The sequence below is a fragment of the Coregonus lavaretus genome, assembly GCF_964263955.1.
Source record: "Coregonus lavaretus genome assembly, chromosome: 13".
NCBI lineage: Eukaryota > Metazoa > Chordata > Actinopteri > Salmoniformes > Salmonidae > Coregonus > Coregonus lavaretus.
In genome coordinates this window covers 21,405,690-21,424,397 of record NC_140000.1, presented here as the reverse complement: position 1 = coordinate 21,424,397, position 18,708 = coordinate 21,405,690, and the positions used below count along the sequence as shown (strand labels likewise).

At 45.7% G+C, this 18,708-nt stretch overlaps 1 protein-coding gene across 1 annotated transcript in view; it reads left to right on the top strand.

Annotated features, from left to right (window-relative positions):
• LOC311140352 (protein PTHB1-like) overlaps nucleotides 1-18,708 on the top strand; it is a gene marked incomplete at its 3' end in the record, with an annotated part of 154,458 nt that overhangs the window by 23,637 nt on the left and 112,113 nt on the right. The window contains exons 8-13 of the mRNA XM_084175375.1: nucleotides 3,198-3,382; nucleotides 3,518-3,594; nucleotides 4,063-4,116; nucleotides 4,288-4,390; nucleotides 12,688-12,792; nucleotides 15,605-15,619. Coding sequence (XP_084031501.1) covers nucleotides 3,198-3,382; nucleotides 3,518-3,594; nucleotides 4,063-4,116; nucleotides 4,288-4,390; nucleotides 12,688-12,792; nucleotides 15,605-15,619 — 539 coding nt within the window. The remainder of the gene's footprint in view (nucleotides 1-3,197; nucleotides 3,383-3,517; nucleotides 3,595-4,062; nucleotides 4,117-4,287; nucleotides 4,391-12,687; nucleotides 12,793-15,604; nucleotides 15,620-18,708) is intronic.

Here is an 18,708-nt window from a genome sequence, read left to right as displayed (position 1 = left end):
TATGTCTGCCAGACATGCAGAGATGCGATTCGCCACCTGGTTATCAGAAGGGGGAAAGGAGAAGATTAGTTGTGTATCGTCAGCGTAGCAATGATAGGAGAGGCCATGTGAGGATATGACAGAGCCAAGTGACTTGGTGTATAGGGAGAAAAGGAGAGGGCCTAGAACTGAGCACGTGGTGCGGAGACAGCTTCTCGCCACGCCACTTGGTAGGAGCGACCGGTCAGGTAGGACGCAATCCAGGAGTGAGCCGCGCCGGAGATGCCCAGCTCGGAGAGGGTGGAGAGGAGGATCTGATGGTTCACAGTATCAAAGGCAGCAGACAGATCTAGAAGGACAAGAGCAGAGGAGAGAGAGTTAGCTTTAGCAGTGCGGAGAGTCTCAGTGACACAGAGAAGAGCAGTCTCAGTTGAATGACCAGTCCTGAAACCTGATTGGTTTGGATCAAGAAGGTCGTTCTGAGAGAGATAGCAAGAGAGTTGGCTAAAGACGGCACGCTCAATAGTTTTGGAAAGAAAAGAAAGAAGGGATACTGGTCTGTAGTTGTTGACATCAGTGGGGTCGAGTGTTGGTTTTTTGAGAAGGGGAGCAACTCTCGCTCTCTTGAAGACGGAAGGGACATGGCCAGCGGTCAAGGATGAGTTGATCAGCGAGGTGAGGTAGGGGAGAAGGTCACCGGAGATGGTCTGGAGAAGGGAGGAGGGGATGGGGTCAAGCGGGCAGGTTGTTGGGCGGCCTGCAGTCACAAGTCGCAGGATTTTATCTGGAGAGAGAGGGGAGAAAGAAGTCAAAGCATAGGGTAGGGCAGTGTGAGCAGGACCAGCAGTGTCATTAGACTTAACAAACGAGGATCGGATGTCGTCAACCTTCTTTTCAAAGTGGTTGACGAAGTCATCTACAGAGAGAGAGGAGGGGGGGGGGTGGGGAGGATTCAGGAGGGAGGAAAATGTGGCAAAGAGCTTCCTAGGGTTAGAGGCAGATGCTTGGAATTTAGAGTGGTAGAAGGTGGCCTTAGCAGCAGAAACAGATGAAGAAAATGTAGAGAGGAGGGAGTGAAAAGATGCCAGGTCGGCAGGGAGTTTAGTTTTCTTCCATTTCCGCTCCGCTGCCCGGAGCTCTGTTCTGTGAGCTCGCAATGAGTCATCAAGCCACGGAGCTGGAGGGGAGGACCGAGCCGGCCGGGAGGATAGGGGACACAGAGAGTCAAAGGATGCAGAAAGGGAGGAAAGGAGGGTTGAGGAGGCAGAATCAGGAGATTGGAGGGAGAAGGATTGAGCAGAGGGAAGAGATGATAGGATGGAAGAGGAGAGAGTAGTGGGAGAGAGAGAGCGAAGGTTGCGGCGGCGCATTACCATCTGTGTAGGGGCAGAGTGAGTAGTGTGGGAGGAGAGCGAGAGAGAAAAGGAAACAAAGTAGTGGTCAGAGACATGGAGGGGAGTTGCAGTGAGATTAGTAGAGGAGCAGCATCTAGTGAAGATGAGGTCAAGCGTATTGCCTGCCTTGTGAGTAGGGGGGGACGGTGAGAGGGTGAGGTCAAAAGAGGAGAGGAGTGGAAAGAAGGAGGCAGAGAGAAATGAGTCAAATGTGGACATAGGGAGGTTGAAATCCCCCAAAACTGTGAGGGGTGAGCCATCCTCAGGGAAGGAACTTATCAAGGCGTCAAGCTCATTGATGAACTCTCCAAGGGAACCTGGAGGGCGATAGATGACAAGGATATTAAGCTTAAATGGGCTAGTGACTGTGACAGCATGGAATTCAAATGAGGAGATAGACAGATGGGTTAGGGGAAAAATTGAGAATGTCCACTTGGGAGAGATGAGGATTCCTGTACCACCACCCCTCTGACCAGATGCTCTCGGGGTATGCGAGAACACATGGTCAGACGAGGAGAGAGCAGTAGGAGTAGCAGTGTTTTCAGTGGTGATCCATGTTTCCGTCAGCGCCAGGAAGTCGAGGGACTGGAGGTTGGCATAGGCTGGGATGAAGTCAGCTTTGTTGGCAGCAGAACGGCAGTTCCAGAGGCTGCCTGCGACCTGGAACTCCACGTGGGTGGTGCGTGCAGGGACCACCAGGTTAGAGAGGCAGCAGCCACGCGGTGTGGTGCGTTTGTGTAGCCTGTGCAGAGAGGAGAGAACAGGGATAGGCAGAGACATAGTTGACAGGCTGTAGCAAATGGCTACAAAAATGCAGAGGAGATCGGAATGAAATGAGCTAAGCATCTGGGAGCGGAGAGAGCAGGGCCTCCCTCACCAAAAACGTCTACCTCAGAAACTAAAATTGTTTCACTGAACCACCCGAACAAAAACTCTCCCAACTTCCGCCTTTAGAAATCAGAATTGTTGTGAACCACAGCGGTTCAATGTTTAAAGGAATAGACTCAACCCACTTTATTCAGCTAGCCAACTATGACACCATAGCTAACTAGCAAGCTAGCATCCAATAACAATAACACACCGTTTAGCACCAACACTTGGTCACAACAAACCACCAATAATGTGATAACACACTAAACAGATCATTCGTGTCTGTGTCAAGTTCCTTTCATGACGCAGCAATGTTTAGACGTTGGCTAGCTAGGACAAGTATATTGTATTTAGCTACTACCGTACAGTTAGCTGTCGTGTTGGGTAGCTAGCAATGGCCACTGTGTTGACTTTGTTTGAAGAACGGCTAGCTAGCTAGCTTCGTGCTACACCCGGCACGATGGCTGAGTGGGTAGCTTGGGTAGGTCAATCCCTCCCCTGTGGCGGCAGGGCTGCTGCTACATATGGGGGGCTTTAGAAATGGGGGAGTGCTGGTTGTTTGGAGGGGAGAGGGGGTGGTTGTGAATGTGCCCCTGCAGCAGTAAAAGGGGGGTTTATGCCCCCTCAGTCGGCCTCTCCTGCAGGTGTGGAACCTACTACTCCTCTGGGCTGGAAATCCCCTGTGTGTGTGTGTGTTACTGCCTCACTGCCCTAGCACCACAACACATCTGCAACCAGTTATCTGCAACCCCCCCCCCCCCCCACACACACACACACACACACTGCATCACATCTCCTAACTAGTTTTTTTCTGTCTCTGTCATTCTCTTGTTCTATCTTCTCTGTCTCTGAATGATGGCTGCTGCAAAGCTGATATGAAACTGTTTTCCTCACACAAATCATATAGCAGTTTTTCTGTTTCTGACGAGGCAGATGTTTCAACCCCCCTCATAGGGACCTGAAGGGTGTGGTGGTGACCCTGAGCAGTGAGGGCCACCTGCAGTGCTCCTACATGGGCACAGACCCCTCCTTCTTCTCCACGCCCAAGGTGGAAGCCCGCGAACAGGACTACTCCCAAATCGACACTGAGATGAAGAGTCTGCAGAGAGTCATCAGACAGGCCACCAGGACCCAGGCTGGTAGGACGCACACACACATGCACACACACGCATGCATGCACGCACCACACACACAGACACACACACCGTGAACAGTCTTTGTGTGTATTTGTGTATTGCAGGTTATTTCCTGACTCTCTCTCGTCTCTGTCGTAGATATCCTTCCTGTAGTAGAGACAGATGAGGATCTGACTGTTACAGCCACAGTCTCCACTAACATGGACAGCACATCGGTGAACACACACACACACACGCACACTGAAATGGACACACATGTTTGTTTTACTATCCTTGTGGGGACCAAACAATTGATCCCCACTCGGCATTCTATTTTCCCTAACCCTTCAAATCAAATGTATTTATAAGCCTTTTTACATCAGCAGATGTCACAAAGTGCTTATACAGAAACCCATCTTAAAACTCAAAAAAGCAAGCAATGCAGATGTAGAAGCACAACCTAACTCTAAACCTAACCCCTAACCCTAATTGTAACCTTATCCCTAAGCCTAAAATAGCCCTTTTCCTTGTGGGGACCGGCAAAATGTCCCCACTTGTCCCAGCTTTCCTTGTTTTACGATCCTTGTGAGGACTTCTGGTCCCCACAAGGATAGTCAAACCAAAAACACACATAGACACACACATTGAAGGCAACACATGTACATACAGACTGGTATATCCTGACCTTACCTCTATCTCTACAGCAAGCACTCATCCCGGACATTGATGGTCTACCCGTCCCCTCAGTCACAGTGAAGGTATGTGTCGCACACTTGATGACTTCATCAAGACGCAGACATCAAGGCTGATTTTATTTGACTCACTCAGTCTAACTATTTTAGCTGCAGCTTGAGAAATGAAATCTGAAATGTCTAAATGTCTTCCTCCTCTTTGTTTCTCCTTCTCTCCTCCCTCTCCATCTCTCTCAGATCAAGGTGAAGAGTCGCTGTGCGTTGCAGGGTCCTAAACTGACCGTGTGTGTTCAGCCTCCACTGGCTGTCACCCAGGAGCAGTTTCTGTTGGAGCCTCTGGGTAAGGCGCTCTTGCTCTCTCTCTCTCACCTCCTTATCTTTATAGAGAGGAAAAGAGAGGGAGAAGGAATGAAAGAAAGAAAGAATGTGTGCTTTCCTCTGTGGGCTCAGACATTATCAGTAGCAGACAGATGAAAGGTTCTATAATCTGAATGAATGAAACGGAGGTACATGGTCACCTTGACACGGTCAAGCAAACACGGTAAACTCTCACCCAAAGCAAACAGAACAGTCTGCTACCGCAACCGTCCCAATTCCTAGGAACCCAGTTTCATGTTATCAGTTTTATCACAGTGTCTGAGAGCAGTGCAAAGAGACGGAAGTACTTGTTCCAGCTTTTCAAAAGCTCCATGTGATGTAGGAACATTTGAAGAAAAGTCTGCTAGCCCTAAGAGTGTTTAGTCCTGGGTGTCTGCCTAGTTGGGATGCATTTTTCCACTAGCCTACTATAGTTTAGTAGAGGTGTTTAGAGATTATAGAACCACATTTTGAAGCAAATGTTGCCCTCACCATTAAGATAGATGTAAGTCATGACAGCTAAAAGATTAGTTAGATGATGGATACGTAACCATGGCAGTCATCACAACACAGCAGATTAAACACACACACGGTGAACCAGCGATGACTCGGAGTGTTTATGCCACGCTCTTTGTCTCCCACACACAGAAACCTGACGCTGCTCTCCACCAGTCTATCAGCAGCCCTCTGCTGTGAAACCCAGGCCCCTAACTACACACAGAAACACACACGCCTCTACCCCATCCTACCCCTACCTGACCCCACCATGGACGTTTGGCCCAGGATAGAAAAGTTTGGCATTGGATTTCCAGGACCACCTAGATGTACAGTTGAAGTTGGAAGTTTACATACACTTAGGTTAGAGTCATTAAAACTCGTTTTTCAACCACTCCACACATTTCTTGCTTACAAACTATAGTTTTGGCAAGTCGGTTAGGACATCTACTTTGTGCATGACACAAGTAATTTTTCCAACAATTGTTTACAGACAGATTATTTCACTTATAATTCACTGTATCACAATTCCAGTGGATCAGACGTTTACATACACTAAGTTGACTGTGCCTTTAAACAGCTTGGAAAATTCCAGAAAATGATGTCATGGCTTTAGAAGCTTCTGATAGGCTAATTGATGTCATTTTAGTCAATTGGAGGTGTATCTGTGGATGTATTTCAAGGCCTACCTTCAAACTCAGTCCCTCTTTGCTTGACATCATGGGAAAATCAAAAGAAATCAGCCAAGAAAAATAATTGTAGACCTCCACAAGTCTGGTTCATCCTTGGGAGCTATTTCCAAATGCCTGAAGGTACCACGTTCATCTGTACAAACAATAGTACGCAAGTATAAACACCATGGGACCAAGCAGCCGTCATACCGCTCAGGAAGGAAACGCGTTCTGTCTCGTAGAGATGAACGTATTTTGGTGCAAAAAGTGCAAATCCATCCCAGAACAACAGCAAAGGACCTTGTGAAGATGCTGGAGGAAACGGGTACAAAAGTATCTATATCCACAGTAAAACGAGTCCTATATTGACATAACCTGAAAGGCCGCTCAGCAAGGAAGAAGCCACTGCTCCAAAACCGCCATAAAAAAGCCAGACTACGGTTTGCAACTGCACATGGGGACAAAGATCGTACTTTTTGGAGAAATGTCCTCTGGTCTGATGAAACAAAAATAGAACTGCTTGGCCATAATGACCATCGTTATGTTTGGAGGAAAAAGGGGAATGCTTGCAAGCCGAAGAACACCATCCCAACCGTGAAGCACAGGGGTGGCAGCATCATGCTGTCGGGGTGCTTTGCTGCAGGAGGGACTGGTGCACTTCACAAAATAGATGGCATCACGAGGAAGGACAATGATGTGGATATATTGAAGCAACATCTCAAGACATCAGTCAGGAAGTTAAAGCTTGGACGCAAATGGGTCTTCCAAATAGACAATGACCCCAAGCATACTTCCAAAGTTGTGGCAAAATGGCTTAAGGACAACAAAGTCAAGGTATTGGAGTGGCCATCACAAAGCCCGGACCTCAATCCTATAGAACATTTGTGGGCAGAACTGAAAAAGCATGTGCGAGCAAGGAGGCCTACAAACCTGACTCAGTTACACCTGCTCTATCAGGAGGAACGGGCCCAAATTCACCCAACTTATTGTGGAAGGCTACCCGAAACATTTGACCCAAGTTAAACAATTTAAAGGCAATGCTACCAAATACTAATTGAGTGTATGTAAACTTCTGACCTACTGGGAATGTGATGAAAGAAATAAAAGCTGAAATAAATCATTCTCTCTACTATTATTCTGACATTTCACATTCTTAAAATAAAGTGGTGATCCTAACTGACCTAAGACAGGGAATTCTTACTTGGAATAAATTTCAGGAATTGTGAAAAACTGAGTTTAAATGTATTTGGCTAAGGTGTATGTAAACTTCTGACTTCAACTGCATATGTGGGCCTGAATGGATGGGCCAGTTAAACCTTTTTAATGGGACTTTTGACTCATTTAATGATTTTTGTCCTGAATTAACTGATTTGGCCCATACTGTGCCTTGTTGAAGTGCATAGTGTAGTGTATACACATACCACATGTTTTAGTTTCTCTCGATATATATCTATAAACTCCATCTTCATCTTTCTCTTTCTCTATGAGTCCCACTCGCTCTTTCTCCTCCTCTATCTCTCTCTTGTCACCTTTATCTCTCCATCTCCTACACTTTCTGCCTTTCAGCTTTCTCTCTACAGATCTCTCTCACACTCACTCCCTTCCTCTGACGTCTTGTCTGTGTGTTTTATCCTTGGGAATGGGGAGCTTGAGCTGCCCAGTTAGCCTCTGATTCTTGGAGTGTGTGAGTTTGGCACAGACCAACAGACCAATGCCCATGTGTCTTTGATTCTTTGACTGTGTGTGTGTGCCACTGCAGGATCCTCTGTTTAGAAACTCCATCCCCCCCGCTCAGCTTGGCCTGTCCTGGGTTCGTGGGGGAGGCAGCGCCTTCTGATTTTTTTATTGTTATTTCACTCTTTATTCGTCTCAGATGGCAACCCAGTCCCCCTGTCCTGTCCACCACACTACCTTCTTTGTTCTCTCTCTCTCTCTCTCTCTCTCTCTCTCTCTCTCTCTCTCTCTCTCTCTCTCTCTCTCTCTCTCTCTCTCTCTCTCTCTCTCTCTCTCTCTCTCTCTCTCTCTCTCTCTCTCTCTCTCTCTCTCTCTCTCTCTCTCTCTCTCTCTCTCTCTCTCTCTCTCTCTCTCTCTCTCTCTCACTGCTTACAGGTTTGGTGGTCTGATTTTAAATCACAAAGTAGTGAATTTCTAGATAAGAGCCAAGTATTCCATTAATACACAAATACACACTGACAGTAACACACACATGCATGCAAACACCTCAAAGGGCATGCACATAGCTTTGATCCTAGAGAGCTGCAGTGTCTGCTAGTTTTCATCCTTACCTCATAATCATCATATGATACAGACCTGGGAAACCTGGTGGATTGTTAAGCCTGTCAGTGTGCCAGGTAGAAATCTAAGCCAGTCAACTGGGCAGCTCTCAAGACTCACCCCCTACACTGATATGATAGTAGTTGCATTACATTGCTATAACATTTTTTGTTAACGTCTGTTAAGTGAGTCTTATCTGATGGTCCTGCTTCGTGGAGAGAATTTTAACGTACAACAGAGAGGCTTTGGATGGATCGCTCTAACAGACCCTACACAGGGATGTGACCTAAGTCGTGACCCCAAAAGGTCAAAGGTGACCATTTAGCGCCCTTACTGATCTGCACCCGAGATCCCTAATGGGTCACTGCAAGTGTCATAATGTGCCCCCACACACACCCCTAACACCAAAACACTACACCGTTTAATACTCTTACAGACGCTCTCTCACACACATGCACAAACATTCTCTCTTTTACAGTCTCTTTTACGGTCTCACACATGCTCACACACACACTGATTCTCTCAGTGGCGCCCACACTCTTTGCACCCCAAACACCCTCAACACACTTTCCCTCTCTGCTCTGTGTGCGGTGCGCATTACCCTGCCGACCTCTCTTGACCCATCTTCTCCCCGGGGTGGGTGGCCAAGGTCACCTAAGGTCAAAGCGAAATGTCCTCTGCTTAACTCAGGCCCTGAGGGAAGGAGTGAGTGGGGGAATGAAGGAGAGAGGGAAGGAGATAAGAGGGGGATTTGTGACCTGCTCCTTTGTTGTTATTGTTGTTCTACGCTGGGCGCTAATGGTGTGGTAACACTTAGAATGTCTGGTCACTATTTGCTCGCGGCGTCAGGGTCGTGGGGTTAAAAGCAAGTCTGCCCCCGTTTTTGAAAAGGAGAGTGATGGAGGGAGGGAGGGAGAGGGCTCGTCACGCTGTCAGAGCTTCTGACGGAGCGCAGAGAAAGTGCTTGCCCTTTTTGGTTTCTCTGGCTCGTCTCCCACTCCTTTCTTTTTCTACCTTTGACGCTCTCTCCCCCTCGTAATCTGTCTCATCCTTTTTTTCTTACTCAGCCACTGTCTCTCCTCCTCTCTGGTGCTGTGTGTGCTCATGTTAAGGATTCTTGTCTGACCTTTGACTGCCTCCATATATAGTAGAACAGTGTTAGAGTTGGTGGACGAAACACAATACACCCCAGTGTCAGCAGAAAGAGCCAGGGAGAGAGGAGAAAACAGAGAGAGAGATGGAGAAGAGGGAAACGGACGACCTGCCAACCTGCACACGTTTTGCGTGAAATACCAATATGGTGTAATTGCAGACTGCAATTTGGGGCGTTTCTTGATGTGGGTGCTCCTTGATATCAGGAAACGTTCATTGGTGCCTGCCATTGGTTAGTTCCGGTGTTATGAGACTGATGGTTTTTCGACACAGATGATTTGTTTTCATAGCAGGTTAGGATAACTAGCGTGGCATGTTAGGATAATTAACGTGACAGGTTAGGTAAATTAGCATGGCATGTTAGGAGAATGAGGTTAAGTTTAGGAAAAGGGTTAGGCTTAGCTACAATGCTACAGTTGTCAACAACTGTCGTCCCCAATGCGATTAAAAACAGCCACGGACCAATGGCGCGCATCAATGGGTGTAACTTCACATCAAGAAACGCCGATATTTAAAAAACCGCCCCTAATTGCGCTAATACTTTCCTTCACAGGAAGTTATGTTAGATTGTTAAAGATTAGTAGGCCTATGTTAATTAATCAGTTCTTAATCTGTCCTCTTGATATCGCTGTATGTCAACAGTAGGCTGCTAATTACCCATACGTAAAAATGTATGCACACATGACTGTAAGTCGCTTTGGATAAAAGCGTCTGCTAAATGGCATATTATTAATGATGTAATTATAGTCAGTTCACCAACGGCAACAAGGCATGTTGAATGAATGGTAGTCTAGTAGTCAGACCTAACTTGATGGATGAGGTCAGGGATGGAGATCTGAAACAAGCTCGTATAGGCCTAGTTCAGTTGTTTCATATTCCAAATAGCCTACAGTAAGCTAGACTACTACATTGCATCCAGTAATTGAATTATTCAGAATTGTTTTTCTCCCCAAACAAAATGAAGAAGAAGCCAGTTTACATTTTCACTAGACTATCCACATAAAGACACCTATTAATTAGAATAATCATTACCCCTAAATTTTACCTAGACAAATGTGAAAGTGTCATTGAGACCACCTCAATTTCATTTAGTAGGGTGTCCAATCAATAATGCATCTTTTGACCAATGGGTAAAATAACATAATTGTGTAGATAATCCTATAAGAAAACCAATGGTCCAAACCACACCTCCCCTCACAATCCGTTCAAACGTTATTGACGTTTTTACACTTCTAGGATGGCCAGAATTAGGGTGATTAAATCAACTGAAAGAAAGTGGTGAAAATTCAGGAAAATTTTATCGCGTGATCTATCCTGGATTCTGTGCAACAATTAAGGCAACTGGCTACCGGACAGGCTCACTTTCCCGTTCCACATCTTTCTTCTCGAATCCGCAGGACATACAAATATAGAGGTGATATGGATATGGATTTTGAGACATGACATATAGTATTTTCATATTTTAGTATATGCTTTTCATATTAATTCGGAATTCCTGTTCTTTTTAAAAAAGATTTCTCACAAAAACAAGCGTTTCTCTGCTTTTATTTTCGAAGCCTTTTACATTTAATTCAGCTCGTTCATGCAAATGTTGCTTTTTGCGATCTGTGGAAACAACTTTGAAAACCACGACCACAAAATGTACGAGAAACCTGTATTAGGTTACGAAATCTGACTTTTTTCTGTAATGTTATTAATATGTTAGAGAAAGACCCCCCCTGAACAATTCAGAACATGAATAATCATATTTGTCTTGGTAAAATGTATTTTATAACATAAGGAAGTGATATGTCATCACCAAAGCGCTGGGCAGAGGGGGTAGACACCCTACACAAGACTTCTGTGTTGGCTACATTGTTTTATATAATTTAAGACTCTAGGTTTCAGGAAATGGCAGTTTTTTTAATGCAAAATGCTCCAACTTCCTGAGAGGGGTTGACTGACCCCCTCCAGACCTCCCCCCTACCCAACCTTAGGCCTACATCAGCACCACCTTGTCAGAAAATCCTAGGGAGAGTCCCATATTGTACATTTAAACGTATTTCTGGTTAGCTACTGAAGCGCAACCAATTACCAAGTACCCATAACAGTCTATAGCCTACCATCATATATGATTTTACATTTTAGTCATTTAGCAGACACTCTTATCCAAAGCGACTTACAGGAGCAATTAGGGTTAAGTGCCTTGCTTAAGGGCACATCGACAGATTTTTCACCTAGTCGGCTCGGGGATTAGAACCAGCGACCTTTCGGTTACTGGCACAACGCTCTTACCCACTAAGCTACCATTCCTACTGAGGCAGTCTTCTGCCAACATCATTATTAGGCTAAAAAAGGTGCATTTGCCTATGATTTGAGCAGTGTGGGTGTCGCGCGCGTCGTCGTGGGGGCCACGGGTCCCGCCACCGCGCTGAAGTGGTAAAATTCTCAGTGGTGGAAAAAGTACCCAATTGTCATACTTGAGTAAAAGTAAAGATTCCTTAATAGAAAATGACTCAAGTAAATGTGAGTCAGCCAGTAAAATACTACTTGAGTACAAATCTAAAAGTATTTGGTTTCTAAATATACTTAAGTATCAAAAGTTAATTTAATTGCAAAAATAAACTTAAGTATCAAAAGTAAAAGTATAAATCATTTCAAATTGCTTATATTAAGCAAACCAGATGGCACAATTGTTTATTTTATTTAGCCAGAGGCACAGTCCAACACACAGACATAATTTACAAACAAAGCATTTGTGTTTAGTGAGTCAAACAGATCAGAGGCAGTAGGGATGACCAGGGATGTTCTCTTGATAAGTGCGTGAATTGGATCATTTTCCTGTTCTACTAATCATTCAAAATGTAACAAGTACTTTTGGGTGTCAGGGAAAATGTATGGAGTAAAAAATACATTTTCTTTAGGAATGTATTGAAGTCACAGTAAACATTGTACTTTAAAGTATTTTTACTTAAGTACTTTACACCACTGAAAATTCTTCATGGTTGGCAGGTTTGAGACAAGGAAAGACAGACAGATTGACAATGAAAATGAAAAGATGGCTAGATGATCTGTGAAATCCCTTCACTACAGACAGAGAGAGAGCAGGACACAGACCGACATACAGAGTAGAGTGCTTGATATGTGTGTAGTGGGGGAATCCTGGCACATACCCCTGGCTCAGTCACCTGTGCCGGCCCTACTCTGCTCTGCTCTGGGCTCCATACGTCACGCCCCATTACCACACCACCTGACGCATGGTGGGCTGTGTAACGTGTGTGTGTAACTTGGCTCGACATCTCTCCAAAGCCATTAGCTGAAATATGGCCTTTCCTCCCAGGCTGTTTTTGATCCCCATTTACCTTCTCTCTCTGACTCTTTGTTAGGGTATTAGAACTGTACTCAAATCATCACCCTCAGGTTTGTGCCACAGGCACCCTTTCTCTCTGTCCCTGTGTGTGTGTGTTAGAGTTGTCTGGTTAAAGTTGTTAACCCTGCTGTCTTCACTTCTGGATGAAATGTTTCAACATGTAACCGTGTGTGAGACTGAGAGTATGTGACTTTGTATGTTTTTAGGCCTGAGTAGTCTGGTTAGTGTTGAGAATACTGTTTCCTGTCCTTTCCACACTTGTTAAAGTGCTGAGTCATCATGTGTTTCTGTGTTTGAGAGCGTGTTGTGTGTCTAAAACTGTGTTGTTGTTTTTTACAGGTGTTGGGTCTACCACTGTGGTGGCGTTCTCTGCCTTCCTCAATGGGCAGTACCCACCAGCAGACCTGACTGGAGACGTGGCCGTATCTTACAGCTCTCCTACAGGTACACACACTGATCATCTCAAACATATCATGTCTTTCTACAACCTGTCTGAAACATATCACACTTGCCTCATCTCTCTCATGAATGAATGCTTTTATGTTTCCCTGTCTGTGACTTATCTTAAGTCCATAAAAGTCCTGACGTCTGTCTATAACAGCACTAACGTGGTTGCAACAGCTCTGACATCTGGCTGTATCAGTACTGACATATGTCTGTTACCAGATGGACTGACAGTAACAGCGCTGATAGTTGGCTGTAACAGTACTGACATTTGGCTGTAGCAGCTCTGTACCCTTTAAAACCACTGAATGGGTAACAGCGGCATCTGGTTCCAGGCAGTATGTATTTCTGGAAGACATTACTCTCCCCTCTAACCAACAAAACCCCTCTTTATTTAAATTAAAATGTCATGGGGTTTTATTATTTCACTTGATTCAAAGCGGCTCACAAAAAAGCGCCATTTGTACTATTGTTTCCCTTGGACTGTCTGTGTTGGCAGCTCCTTGTGGAAAGGTTCCCTGAAATCACATTAAATGTGAAATGGCTTGGAAATATCGAGGCGCTTTTTTTATTGTGATGCTAAAAATAGCGGGGGTGGAAAAGAGAGGAGTCTGGAGTTTTTCACAGGGCCTTCCAACGACGGCTGCCCTGTGTTTTGGTGCAGTAGGTCATTACTTAGATCACAGGTAGGGCTCACAGTAACTGAGAGAGAAGGGAGCGAGAGAGAGAGAGAGAGAGGGGAGATGTACTGACAGCAGGGGTAGGAGGGATGGCTATACACACACACACACACACACACACACACACACCTGTGGATATATGACAGTGTTTAGTGAACTGTATTTCTCTCTGTGCATCAGTGTGTGTCTGGATGTGTTAGCCCTCTGGCTAGGCGTTAGACAGAGCAGTGTTAATCTTCATTAGCACTCTCCTCCACTCCTCTCCTCTGAATGCCTGGCTGGAATGGGAGGAATGCAGCAGTCTATACTGGAGGCGTTCTCTCCTTCTGCCGCTGCACCCAGAGGCAACGATTACAACTCACAACTCTCTGTTACTGTCTACTCTCCTTTCCCTAGAGCCCATCAAAAGGATTTGCAGTAGTGCGCTCCCACTGTCCACTATCTAATGTAGTAAGGCCACGTTGGGGGCCATCCACTGTCTCAATCAATTATTTCACATTCATTTTTAATCACACCAGCCTCTGTCTGTCTGTGTGTCTCTGTCTGTCTGTGTCTCTGTCTGTCTGTGTGTCTCTGTCTGTGTGTGTACGTACATCTCTCTCTGTCTATTTCCCCTCTATCTGTATATTTATCCTGTGTTCTGCTCCATTTGACCTGTGCTAAATCTCTGCCCCGCTCTCCTCTGCTATCCTCTCCTCTCCTCTCCTTTCCTCTCCTCGGCAGCCAGTGTGGCTAAACCCAGCCAACAGAGGGAGAGAGAGGGGGAGAGAAAAAGAGAGAGGGAGAGCGATGGCTGGCTTTCATCAGCGCTAACAAAGCGTGAAATACACAAGCACAGCACTGGGGCCTGCTGCACTTTAATACTCAATCTGGCCCTCATTGACTGTGCTGCTAGACTGCTAGAGGAATCAGTGGTACATGATTCAGTGTAGAGCTCATTCCTCAGTCAATGAAATGCATTCAGCACCACCTTGAGTCCTCCAGCATTTAATTAACTTCACTCAGTGTCAGACGAATTACTGTGTAGGTGATTGTGTAGTTGAATGCTTGTCATTGATTATTTCAATAACAGCGGTTTGGTAGAATGATTTTTTGAAGAATGTGCACTTTTTAAAAAATTGAATCATTATAGAATTAATCAGTCCACAGCTGGCTGATAATGTGTTTTGCTGACTAGAACCATTTTGTCTCCTGAATTGATGTTAAGCTGAATGTGTTTGGCTGGTTGTTGGTTATTCTTGGCCGTCTGTAGCTACAGTAGTCGATGTCTCTGTTTTTAGACTGTCTGTATTCTGTCAGTCTGGTACTTAAGCCTAGAAGGTCTGTTCTGTTATTCTGTCTGTCTCATTGTCCATTGTCAGTCTCAAGCCTGCTGTCTGTGTCTAAGGTAGAGCCTTTGACTTCTGAGCACACATTTCATAAAATAGACTGACTGAGATGACGTATGTGCGGATGGGGTGCATCACGATTCAAAAAGTGGCTTTGATTTGTCGGCATCATCATTCTGCGATCAACAGGAGTCTACTTTCACCTGTCCAGTTCTTCATTTGGTGCAGATAGAGGAAAATACACAAGGAGAGGACTCCACTTTCCAGAGAGATGAGAGGGAGGGAGGAGAGAACAGGGAGACGAGAGCGGTGGAACGGAGGAGGAAGAGATGGGAGGGAGGGAGGAGAGAACAGGGAGACGAGAGCGGTGGAACGGAGGAGGAAGAGAGATGAGAGGGAGGAGAGAACAGGGAGACGAGAGAGCGGTGGAACGGAGGAGGAAGAGAGATGAGAGGGAGGGAGGAGAGAACAGGGAGACGAGAGCGGTGGAACGGAGGAGGAAGAGAGATGGGAGGAGAGAACAGGGAGACGAGAGAGCGGTGGAACGGAGGAGGAAGAGAGATGGGAGGAGAGAACAGGGAGACGAGAGAGCGGTGGAACGGAGGAGGAAGAGAGATGAGAGGAAACGAGGGGAGAGACTAAAGCGGGGGATGAAGTAGCGAGGAAGGGAGGGGGTGAAAGGGGGCGGGGTGTGTGTAAAGTGAATGCGTGGGCGCCAGTGTTTACGTGCCCTGGGCCAGGGCCCTCTAAAGTGACTGTGTTGTGTTTGTGTTTCTCCTGCTCTGCGGCTGGCCCATATGAAAGAACTCAACCCTGCAGGTAAGTAGACTGGGCTCTGCCCTGGGAAGCACAGGAAGAGCCCACAGCCTACTGTTTATGTTCCCCCGTAACACGATATAGCTAGAGAGAGACGTGCACACACACACACACACACACACAGTTTCACATACACACTTTTGGTTACACATACTGTACACATGGGCACGCCACATACACATGCAGACACTTATGCACTTGCATGTACTTGCTCCCACACACATATACACATAGACTACATATTACAGCTAAATAGTTGGGTGTCTAGTTCTGAGTAGCTTGTGTTTATTTCTGTCTGTCCGTGCCTCTGTCTGTTCATATGTGCTGTGATACAGTAGATGTCCTCCCTTTGATCAGTGTGCTTTTAAGAGAACTACCTTCCCTGTGACACACACACACAGACGTTTCATCGCATCGATGACATCATTGCAGCTGCACAATGAACGTGATCCCTTACGGTCGCCCGGAGGTCAAATAAACAGTGGTCAGAGAGCACACACTCATTGAGGATATCATGCAGTATGACTAGTGCTGGTGAAATCAGGCTGCTGAAGTTCCAGACTAGTTCCATTATCCATTTGGAGAGAATGAGTGACAGCACATGTTTATATACAATATATTTATATTCTACTTTGGAGAAAAGTAGCCTGCTCACATAATTACTACAGAAACCCTCATAGGCCTCATATCTACCAGTGACCCCATGGTGAGGTCAGGTGTATAGAACAGGAGTTGGCCAACATAGGGCAACAATGACAGCTCAGGTGAGACATATACACATAGAAGGCCCATGCAGGTAAATCACAGTGGCGAGTGAGGGTCGTAACTCTGCCGTGGCAGCCTGAGAATACACAGGGGGTGTCTGGGATACAGTGTGTGAAGAGGTGGGACCAGTTTAGGTTTACAGGCAGGGCGTCCCCCTCTTCCTAACCACACACACACATCGTTTGTCTTTAGAGAGTGCCGACTAGTCAATGGCGGCTGGGAACCTGAGAAGGGAAAAATGTTTCCCCTAGTTCTTTCTGGTCTCCGTCTTCTCTCTTACTATCATTCCCTCCCTCCCTCTCACTCCTTTCTTTTCTCCCTCCAGCGTTTTCCCTCAACTTCAGTCAGTCCCGTCTACCCCCTCCCTCTTTCTTTCGACCACACCCCTCATTGATGGCAGGACATTTACATTGAAAACATTTGAAGATCGTTTAACAAACACTTTAATATTCTAATAGTCTAAGGGCCAACAGTGTGACTGTGGTCAAACATCCTCTCGATTCGACACCCTTCAGCAGCCTCAATAGGAGTTTGCACAGTTTGAAGATGCTTTTAAAAAGCCACCTCTACAGGTTACTCAACAGAAAAAGAGAGTTAGAGAGACCGAGAGACAAAGAAAGAAAGCGAGAGGGTGAAAAGAAAAGGGGAAAAATAGGAAGCGAGGGAAGGATAACTGAAGAGAGGGAGGCAGGGAGAACACCCTGTCTATACTCTGGGTCCCTAGGGCTGTGATTTTGCCCTATTATGTTAGTGGTTGCTGCTACATGAGCCAGGGCGATGTAAAGCCCCTACAGTACACGGCTTAGGTTACCTGGCCAGACATAACAGGAAAGTATTATACTTGCACTGGCTAGCGATGGGCCTGGCCCGCTACTGGAAAAGACCCTGCGCTTTCTCTTCTCTACACTTCTTCATTCTTTCTCTCTCTCTCAGCTTTCTTCCTGGAGAGTGAGCGACTCTTGCACTATGCCTTGGCTTGAACACTTACTCACTTTCGTTCCCTTTCCATATGTCTTTCTATTCATCTCTCGCTCCGTCCCAAATTTGGACCTTTCTGTTTTTTTCACTCTCTTTACCTGTTTCTCTCTCTCTCGCTCTCTTTATCCCCTTTACCTCTCTTTCCCTATTTATTTTTTCTCTCTTGTGAAAGGATGGAAAAGAGAGAAAAAAGGGAATTCCCCCCAGAACGGTCTCTCTCTGTTATTCCAGTCAGCATCGTCAGCCAACTCTGGAAGAGTTATGGTTGGCCACCTCGGCCTATAACGCTCCCCGGTGCTGTTTTAGGAGTTCCCTTAACCAGAGATCCTCCAAAAACATCCACAACTCGGTTATTTGAGATGTTTGTGTTGAGTCTCACTCACAGATTGGCTTCAGTGTAGTGAATATGCATGAAATTATCTCAATCATGTTAATGAATGTGATGGGTTTTAAGAGGAAATGTCTAAAGGGAAAGTGTTTTTAAGGGGATTTTCTATCAGAGGTAATTTGCCTTGGGGGATAATTGAAGCGAACACCTCTTAAGCATGAAACACTAAGAATCTCACTTCCGATAGACTGCCGATATGTACTTATCACAGTGGGAGGCCGTTCCTTCTCTTACTAGATCAAAAGCGGTTCCTGCTACGTGCCGACTGCGTGTAGAATCTGAACGCTCGTCAGTGGCCAACAGCTTGACTTTGAGCTAATCAGAGCGCCCAAACCCCCACGTGGGGGAGCCAACAGGAGTGACAAGAAAAAGGAAAAAAATAGGGGATTTTCTCCCTACATCCATGGTTAAATGTCATGAGCCAGTCACACTTCATATGCAATGTAGGCTATGGGATGGTAGCTAGCTAAGTGCACAGACAAAATGCAAACGACTGTAGCTAGTATTGACATTATAATTAAATCACAATGGATTAGTTTCCGTGAAACAGCTGCATGTGTAAGATGCCGAGTTACTGCAGTGTCCTTAGCTAGCTAGCTATGTTGTACTAAATAGCAAATATGCTAATGTTAGCTAAACATTTGGCTATGGGCAGGCACTGGCAGTATGGGATTGTGCAGAGTGAATTCTTCGTCATCTTGCTAGGTAGTTATCTAGCTGTGGCCATCTGGCTAGTATCAACAAGGGCTTTCTACAAAAATAGCAACATTAGCGCAGCTAGCTAGCTAACATTGGAAACCATACTGTAAGCAACACACACAGACATGCATTGTCAACAACGCTACTGCCACCTTCTAGTTTGGAGTATTTTAACAAGGCTGAGTGGCTGACGACTTCAAGGTCTTTGCTGTGTGAACACAAAAGAGATTGACTGCCAACACTCTGTTCAGAGGTGCTAAGT